This window comes from Silene latifolia, chromosome Y (assembly GCF_048544455.1).
Source record: "Silene latifolia isolate original U9 population chromosome Y, ASM4854445v1, whole genome shotgun sequence".
Taxonomy (NCBI): Eukaryota; Viridiplantae; Streptophyta; class Magnoliopsida; order Caryophyllales; family Caryophyllaceae; genus Silene; species Silene latifolia.
Window position 1 is genome coordinate 378,439,255 of NC_133538.1, and position 10,161 is coordinate 378,449,415.

The window sequence follows — 10,161 nt, forward strand, 5'->3', positions numbered from 1 at the left end:
GTAAGCCCTGCTCATACTGGGAACAACCGGAACAAAAGGTTTGAGAGCCTAAGAGGCCTCAAAACTAGTCAACCTCTCTGCTAGGCGGGTGCCAATAGCACCACAACTGAGGTAACGGGTCGGGGACTTGGCCATCAAGACCAAACTGGCACACACGATGGTCGGGGCACTGTAAGCAACGCGCTCCACTCGGGTGGGGTTCAGGTAAGCGACCAACAACATAACCTCGTGTGAGTTGAACTTACTCACATCTTTCCTATCATAGAGTAAACAGGTTAGTGCTCAGAGAAAGATCTTCAAAGTAACATGCTGAATGTCATTAATCAACATGTTACTTGAAGTAGGGGCAGGTCTACCGGTGAAACAAGGCATGTAGCTACTGGCACCACACTCAGTCGGGACATCTCTAAGATATCCTTTCTTGGCTCGTGAAAGCCTCGGGTGATCGGCGAACTGGTCCAGGGTCAGGTTGAAACTAGTGTTCATCAACCGGAGAGCTACTGTCTTCTCCACCACATCATAAGTGAAGGCACTCATGAACTCTAAGGTCAGAAAGGCATAAGAGTGTTTCCTTAGGTGATACAACCCCTCAAAACCCAGAGTCTCAAAGATGTGCCGGAAATCTATCTCTATTTTCAGATCCTCTAAAATACCCGTGTCGATGCACCTAGTGGGACTCATGCGGCGACCCATCAACTCTACAAAGCATCTCTTACCTTAAAATCAGCAAATATGACCGTAGGGTAGTCAGGGACTGGAGGAACAGTAGGCCCCTGAATTCCTTCCTCTACCTCAGGCTCAGCGGCTCGCGACCTCTTGCTTTGGCCACACATCGGGTTTTACAATATCAAAGTAAACTTTCCAAAGGATTCATGTGGAGAAAATCAACAATTAAAGGGGATTTATTCGCCGAAACAAGTAGGATTTTGAGACAAAACAAGAATTTTCCCCTCCCCTTTACTCTTATAATTTTGTAAAAGATGGTTTCAAATCTCCAAAACACCAAATTTTCACAAGTGGTAGAAGTAATTGGACCATACTCTCTAAAAAATCAAGGTCACAAATTGATTATCATCACAAAGGTTGAGGCAAATTTTCAGTTTTGGGCACCTTAAGACGGAGTTTTAAGACAAAATTTTGGATGAAATTAACCAAAATCAAGCACTAAAGATGATATTAGTAGCATTTCTTACTCTATTTCGACCTTTAAAGATCCAAAAGATGAACAAAAATCAAATTTTAGGAGTAAACCCTAGAAAATTCGGTCCACATATGGTCACAAATCCGTTCGATTTCGCAATTTCTAACATCAATAACAATGATTCAAGGTGATTTCTATCAAAATACAATGATTACAACACAAGATTTGGGGTTTAAAAACCGAAATTTCAGAAAATCCAACGCCGCTACATACTATAAATTGATTAAAATAAAAGAAAGAAGTAGAAGTTTACCTTGAATAGGTTGCAAACAGATTTAGGGAATAAAATTAAGAAGATGCGGAATTAATCAAACAACAAAATCACTAAGGTTTTGTAAGGATGAGAGTTTAAGAGAAATTTAGGTTTTAAAAAGGGTGAAATAAGAAGAAGGAATGAAAGGATGGAGATTTATAAGCCTCAAAACTTTGTTTATAAATCTCGTGTTACTGTATCAGCAGTTACTTGATCGAGTGGCTGAGGTACTCGATCGAGTAGCCTCTACTCGATCGAGTTGAGGTTGCTCGGTCGAGTTTTGACACTGGCAGAATTAGCATTGAATCTGTTTTCCATCAAACTCGATCGAGTGACCTTCCTACTCGGTCTAGTAAGGCTTACTCGGTCGAGTTGTTCGTACTCGGTCGAGAAAGTTAAAACAAGCGACAAAATATTACGAATTCGATTGGTCGTTCCTGCAAAACAACAATTCGTTCGGAGTCTAAAGTGTACTTAGAACTCGTCACTAATTATTTCCATACGATTACTATCAATTAACATTACCTTGCATATAACACGATTACCGCAACCAAACATTACAACTTATATTCTACTATATTCCAAACAAAACACGATTCAATCCCGCCATGACATACTTTAACTCACATATCTACTTACAAAAAAAATAATATTCTACTCATACTTATGCATATGAAATTCTACCATACAACATATGCATTCTATTTTATCAAACGTTACAACTTGTAAATAAACTACCACTTTACTCATACTTTACTCTATTACTTGCCATACCACATACAATCCTGCGATCACATGCTATAATCCACACATTTACGCAAATTCACAACGGTATTTTACATTATTCATATATCAAATTCCACAACACTATTTCATATCACCTATCACATATACCAAACTTGTAACCCGTTACCAACTTTCACGTCACCATACACCCTCATGTATACTTCCCACACACCCCGCCATTCATCAACATATATTTACGCATGCACAACTATACAAACAATTACATATTCCTACTCTATCACTTGCACACACAAGACATCATTTCATAATCATATATACTTATACCCATTTCTTACACTACACACACATACACGCACACAATTCCCGACTCAATATTCCCATTTGGAGTGGCTAGCTTAAGCATATTGGGGTCATGATTTTGGAATGAGGTCGCCTTCTCACCAAAATCAAGCAATTAAAGGGACTCCCAATATACATACACCAAGTTCATTTTATTAGACTCACTACGTTCATTAGGCTCATCGATTACAGGTCCCAAAATCATCGCTCTGATACCACTTTGTAACACCATGTAACACCCCCTTCTTACCCGGCCAAGGTAATTGGGAGATGTTACCATCTCGGTTTCCCGAGGCGGTAAATCGGAGATACAATAAAGAAACATTGATTATAAATAACAAGTTTAGTGATTACAAAACATGAATGAATAAATAAAAGAATACAACTCATGATAACTATTTATGACTATGTCATCCATGCTACACTACTCGACTCCGAGTCCAAGGCGCAACCCAAATCCCGATCACATTAATGTTAGATTCATATACCCCTATTAGACTCATCTAATTCATTTTATAAATTACCAATAATTTATAATTATGTGGATCTAGTGCATGCATAACGAAATAATGAAATGAGGAAGAAAATCGAGTTTCCTTACATTGTATATGGTTCGAATCTTGGGCACAAGTAAGGTCTCCTACCTTCACTTGTTCTTGAGCTCGATTAATTTAGGATGATCTTCCAATATCTTCAAGTCTCATGCATAGAGACACTCCTCTTAGTTGCACCCAAGACTTTCCCCCAAATATTCAAATAATATTAACTAGATATTATAAGAAATAAAATCCCCTTTTATTATTATTATTACTACTCTAGTAATATAAGATAATAATGTGTGATTGTGTGAGAGTTTTAGAGAGAAGCATGCCAAAATTAGAACAAGGAAAAATGAGCAACCAAGTGCCAATATAAGGACACTAGGCCGGCCACTTTAGAGCACAAGAGGCTCATTTTTTGCTTATTTTAATTGCATGCTTGTAGTTGTAGAGTAGGCATGTCATACTAGGTGTAATCATGATGTTTAGAGCATCTTACAAATAGCTAGAAGACAAAACCTAGGAGTGTCACATACTCCTATAAAACCGGTTATGGGAGGGATTTTTAAGTCAATTTTGGTTTTTGAAATTTGTCCCACAAATGCTTATTAATCTTGTGTTTAATTATCTTACATAATTAAATATTAATTTGATCATACAACAATTATGTGACAAACTAATAAACAATATGCACTCAACTTATTGAGTGATATTTCACCATTATAACAATGTATAATGGGTCCCATAATGCCCAATTTAATTAATTTACAATTTCTTGTAAATATAATTAACTTATAACCTCCACCTCAAAATATATAAAAACCTCGATTAATTTAATGAGTTAACGCTTAGTTATTAAATTAAATCTTATTAATCACATTACAATAAGATATAAATTTCATTAGTCAATCCTCGCATAATTGAACAATAAACTTGTGTTGACTCGAGTTGTAAACTCAACCTCAACAAACTCACACAACTAAAAAAAAAAAAATATATATATATATATATATATATATATATATATATACATTTATATATATATATATATATATATATATATATATATATATATATATATATATATATATATATATATATATATATATATAGTGTAAAGTTCTCTTAAGTCCTTAATATCTTTTGAGTCCCTAAGTCTTTATTAGGGCCCTTGGATTAGGAAAATGGAGAGTGGAGATTGCCTACTTTAAAGCCAATATAGGCGTGAAAAAAAAGGAAATAGGTTGAGGAGGAGAGAGGGTGTGTGTCAGTACTATTGTCTATTACCCACTGTGCACACACAAACACATGCATAATCATTCAACAACCTTCCTCAACACAATTCTAAACAAACTCCACCAAAACACAATTTGAAAAAAACTCATCATGGATATTCATCTTTACTGGCGATAATTTAGAGCAAATAAAACTTCTGAAAATAAAAATCCTACATTCTTCCTTTATCATCTTCCTTTATCATCCTCCATTCTAACAAACAAACAACAAGACCACCGTCCAACGTAAAAAATGACGGATTTGCAAATGATTCCATTTGTCGATGGTAATTTTTGGATTGTTTATTTATTTTCTTCATTCAAAGTTAGGTTATATTTCTTTTTTTATCAAAACATTTGGTTAAATATCAACAGTAGCTTAAATATGAGAAGGAAGTGTATTTTAGGTTGTTTTTGAAGCTTGTTTTTTATTATTTGAAATCTGTAAATCCACTCTTTCAACATGAACTCCAAAGATTATAGAGTTCAACATCAACTCTGTGAAGTTGAAGTTAAACTTCTCGACGTTGGAGTTATTTATCTGGTAGATAATGTCACATTTGTTATGAGTTGCTTCATATTTCAGTTTCTTATTTGTAAGAGTCAATATAATATCTGCAACGTGACAGTAAAAAGACGAATAAAGTGTAACTGTAACATTCAAAAGTGTAATACTGACGGATGAAAGAGTAATTTCAGGATTCACAAAACTGTAATTATAATGGTCGTAAATGTAATTTTAACTACAAATGGTGTGATTTTAAGCAACAAAAGTATTATTGTAATTATTATGGTAGATAAGTATAATTCTAATTGTAGTCGTACAAAGTACAATTCTTTTAACTGTAATTGTAAATTTGAAATTCAAAAGTGTAATATTTGTATCTGTAATTGTAATTGTAAAAATTGTAATTATAACAGATAAAAGTGTTATTTTAACAGCTAAAAGTGTTATTATAACAGACAAAAGTTCTAAATTTGTAAACAGTAATTCTAATAGGAAAAAGTATAATTGTAACAGAGAAACGTGTAATTTTGACTTGTAAAAGTGTTATTGTAACAGACGAAATCTGTAAGTTTTTAAACTGTAATTCTAATAGTAACAAGTATAATTGTAACAGCCAAAAGTGTAATTTTAACAACCAAAGGGTTATTGTAACAGAAAAGCTGTAAGTTTTTAAACTGTAATTGTAATAGTAAAAAGTATAATTCTAACAGACAAAAGTGTAATGATAACAACATAAAGTGTAATTCTAACGAAGTTATAATTTTAACAAATATATGGGTTACTTTAAGTTGTTATGAAAACAATTGATAATAATGACACTATTGATAGAAAATATTGAGCACAATGGAAAACGAAAGCCGAACGAGGAAGAATTTTGCAGGGACGTTGAAGCTAAGTTCACCCCCTATGTTGGTCAGGAATTTCTGGAAATAAAGGAAGAAGTGACATTTTATAGAATTTATGTTGTTGCTTGTGGTTTTGATGTGCGTAAGTACACGACTACGAGATGGCGTGGCGGGAAAATAAAATCTAAACTGTTGGTTTGCAACCGGGAGGGGTTCAAACATAAGGGACAATTGGAGTGTAGTGGCCGCCAGGACTCGGGTAGGAGACACAAAGTCAAGCGCGTTGGGTGCAAAGCGAGGATTAGGCTATTCATGAGGAATGGGGAATTAATAATTGAAAGATTCCACAGTGGCCACAACCATGAACTCGTATCAGCCAGAGATAGAGAGTTTCAAAAGTTGGCATGCAACATAACAGACTATCACAAAATGATAATCCTTTATAATTCAAGGGTGAGTATTCCAGGTTTGCTGAAGTTAGCCTTCGCCTTCTTGAACTTACAGTTTTGTTGGTTAGAATTACACTTTGTTTGAGTCATTGGAATTCTACATTTGTCTGTTAAAATTACACTTTTGTGTGTTACAATTATACATATATCCGTCAAAATTACAATTTATTTTGTCAAAATTACAGTTTTGTTGATTAAAATTACACTTGTATATGTTATAATTTCACTTTATTTTGTTAGAATTACACTTTTGTCTGCTAAAATTACACTTTATGCTGCTACAATTACACTTTTTCTTGTTAAAACAACACTTTTGTTTTTTTAATTTATACTTTTGTATCTGTTTAAATTACGTTTTTGTTGATTAAAATACATACATCTAAAAGATTGTCAATAATCAACAAACAAGATAGGAGCAACGAAGACTTACAAAATTTTGAAGGAACATGTTAATGGGTTTGAAAACATCGGAGCTAGTTTAAATGATTTTAAGAACTTTCACAGAGATGTGAAATGCTACATTCATGAACGGGACGGTCAGATGTTCGTGGACCACTTTAAGGAATTGGCTGTTAATAGGCCAGGGTTCTTCTTTGACTATGATGTTGATTCTGACGGTAGCCTTAGTAAAGCTATATGGGCCGACGAAATCGCTAGAAGGAACTACTCAGTTTTTGGGGATGCAGTGTCGTTCGATCCGACGTATTCCACCAATAAGTATGACATGTCCTTCACACCTTTCACCGGGGTTGATCACCATAAACGATCAGTCACTTTCTGTGGAGCGCTTGTTGCTCATGAAGATGCAGACTCGTTTAAATGGGTTTTCACCCGTTTTTTGGCTGCGATGGGTGGGAAAGAGTCTAATTATATTATCACCGATCAGGATCCTGGTATTCTCAAAGCGGTGCCATTGGTGTTCAAGATAGCGCGCCACCGATATTGTATGTGGCATATCATGAACAAGGTGCCAAGCAAGTATGGAGTGACGAGAGACGATTATTCGGTCTTTGTAAATAAATTGAATGCCATAATATAGGATGAAGACATTGAAGCGGCAAAGTTCGATGCAAAATGGGAAGAAATTGGCAGAGAACACAATGTTAATAACATTGACTGGTTCCAAGAAATGTACGCTAAAAGGAAGCAGTGGGTTATGGCTCATTGTAGGGACCTAGATATGGGGGGGTGTTATGAGGACAACCCAAAGATCAGAGAGCTCAAATAATTTTTTTAAGAGATTTGAGAGTAAGTCAGGAACATTAGTTGAGTTTTCGATGCGTTTTGATAGCGCGATGGACCAGCAAAGACACACACAGAAAAAGATTGACAACTGTAACAGACACACTTTCCCTGTAATATCAACGCATCTAGCTATCGAAGTGCACGGGGCACAAGTGTACAGTCGTAGAGTATTCGAGGAATTTCAAGAAGAGGTCAAGTACTCAATCGGTACTTGTAAAAGCAGAGGATTTACTGAGTGTTACTCTTTAGAGGTGACCACTGTAAGAGATGCAAACAGGGACAAAAATTATGAGGTCACATACTGCCCAGGTATCATTCTGTAGCATTTGTTTGTTAAAATTATTCTTTTATCCATTAAAATTACACTTTTGTTGATTAAAATTACACTTTGGATTGTTAAAATTACACTTGTCTTAAAATTACACTTTATGCAACTAAAATTACACTTTTACCTTTTAAAATTACATTTATATTTTGTGTTATATAAGGTCTATATGTCACTGCTATGCCGGTTAGAATTACACTTATGCCGGTTAGAATTACACTTTTGTGTATTACAGTCACACTTTCTCCTGACTGATTTAACTAACATATTACTCTATATTGTTGAACTAGATACATTGAAAGCCACTTGTAGCTGCAGAATGCTTGAGAGGAAAGGCATTCTTTGTCGGCATTTTATATGGATTTACTCATCAAACGGAGTGAAGATTATTCCAGAACAATGTGTTGTTAAAAGATGGTGTAAAGATGCAGAGTTGTCTAAAATGTTCGATTATAATGGTGAAGCAACTGAGGACGTTGATATAATAGATGGAAAACAGATTACGATGTCAGTAATGTGGTTAGAGATTCATCAGACAGTTGGTATGCTCATGGGCAAATTGAAGAATGATGTCGACAACTTTTCTAGTCTAATTAGACAGTTTAAGGAGAAACTTTCACCATTAAAATCACCATTGAATAAACAACAACAGTTGGAGAAAATTCTTGGTTGTTCTCCTAGTCAGGAGATAACCATTTTGCCGCCCAAGAAATCCAAAAACAAGGGAAGCGGAAAGAGAATGTTGTCGATGAAGGAAAAAGCAGTTGCTTTGGCAAGGAAACCAAAACGTATGTGTAAAAATTGCAAGCGATTAGCTAACCATGACAAAAGGAACTGCCCTAATCCTTTCTCAGAGTACCCACCGTTGTCGCAATCGTCAGAGCCCTCATCGGAAGAAGAAGAAGAAGAAGAAGAAGAAGAAGAAGAAGAAGAAGAAGAAGAAGAAGAAGAAGAAGAAGAAGAAGAAGAAGAAGAAGAAGAAGAAGAAGAAGAAGAAGAAGACGAAGAAGACATGTTAGAATAATCAAATATAATACCTAATAAGCAGTACATTTTTTTGGGGATGTCTACGCAAAATACGAGGTACAACATGATGTTTCGTATTGTGTTTAGACATCAAACTGCCAGGAAGGCAACTGGTCGCCGTTGGTATTACAATGTATTTTGTTGAAGTATTTTCAATTGGACGAAACAGTTATAATGTGCAACACGAGAACGTTCAATTTTTCACTCTTGACTATTATGACAATTTATGTTCTTAGAATTACATATATCTAGGAAATAAAATTACAATGGCCTCATATCTGCTTAGGGTAGGATTGTTATGATCAGAATTACACTTAAACTCATTATAATTACAGATTATGCGATTAAGGTTACACTTCATCTATAGTAAAGCCTTATAACATAGTTTGGTAAAACAACATAAATATTATTGCACCATCTATTAACAACATAACTATATTTTCATAAAACACCTTGTCTTATAGAATGTTGAAAGCTAAGAATAAGCATCTGCTAACATTATTTACACAAAAACTAACTGTCTAGATTAAGGTTGCTAACATCTGATAATGATACCAAGTATGAAATAAATGTTTACATAGGCAAGGCAATATTCCCACAAAAACTTAACTACTAGATTAAGGTTGTTATTTTTTCACATTGGCACGGGGCAATCTACGCTTCTGTTGTAATACCTTCCACAATTTGTCCTTCGTGCTAACAAAAGCTTTGACCTTCTCGAGCACACCTTCGCGCAAGACGTTCATGTCTGCTAGAACGAGGGTAGCTATAAGCTGGATCACCAAATAGCGCCTTGATTTCTTCTTCTCGAGGTCTTCATGCTAAAAAGAAAGACGCTCGTATAAGAGCATTGCCATCATGGTCAACAGACCCGACTCTGGTTGGTTGAGAGTAGGTGACATCCCGCTGAAAGGTATCTGGCGTAACGCATAATTAGGAATTTCTCGTGCTCTAGTGTTCTTCTTTTCCTTATCCCGTGATTCTAAATAATCACTCACTGCGCTAGCCTGCATATGTACATAATTACCTCAAAAAACTGATTGAAAAAAAATAGATAGCATTTGGAAGAAAGGGATGGACGATAACTTACAATTAAACGCGCTGCTTTTCCAAACTGCGACTTTTGCAAATAAGAATGCATTTGCCCGCCCAGCAAGTCGACTGAATTTGATTTGTGATTGATATATACGCATGCGAAATGGTCGTCAATGCAGAACGGGACAACTAGCAAGTTTGTTTTCAAGTTGACGGTTTGCTCACTGTCGACGATGAAGGTGTCCCGAGCTGGTACAAATTGTCATAGTTGTTTGTCGATTGTGTGCCTGGTTGTTCAAACGTTCCAAGCAATCCCAACAGTATATCCTTTTAAAGGCAATAGTAAACAAGATTAATGTGGTTACTTTGTCACCT

The 10,161-nt window shown here is 35.4% G+C and overlaps 1 protein-coding gene across 1 annotated transcript; it reads left to right on the top strand.

The window, feature by feature from the left end:
* Window positions 1–7,450: 7,450 nt before the first annotated feature.
* Window positions 7,451–8,987, top strand: LOC141631919 (protein FAR1-RELATED SEQUENCE 1-like). The gene is made up of 3 exons (XM_074444527.1): window positions 7,451–7,709; window positions 8,016–8,513; window positions 8,839–8,987. Exons 1-3 carry the CDS (start codon window positions 7,451–7,453, stop codon window positions 8,985–8,987), a joined length of 906 nt encoding a protein of 301 aa, XP_074300628.1.
* Window positions 8,988–10,161: the final 1,174 nt, after the last annotated feature.

What these genes read in the sequence shown, in the direction of transcription:
- LOC141631919 (XM_074444527.1), top strand. Translation starts at nt 7,451, where the DNA reads ATGGACCAGCAAAGACACACACAGAAAAAGATTGACAACTGTAACAGA. An exon ending in TGAGGTCACATACTGCCCAG is followed by an intron (nt 7,710 to 8,015) that starts GTATCATTCTGT and finishes TTGTTGAACTAG; the next exon opens with ATACATTGAAAGCCACTTGT. An exon ending in TTTGGCAAGGAAACCAAAAC is followed by an intron (nt 8,514 to 8,838) that starts GTATGTGTAAAA and finishes TATTGTGTTTAG; the next exon opens with ACATCAAACTGCCAGGAAGG.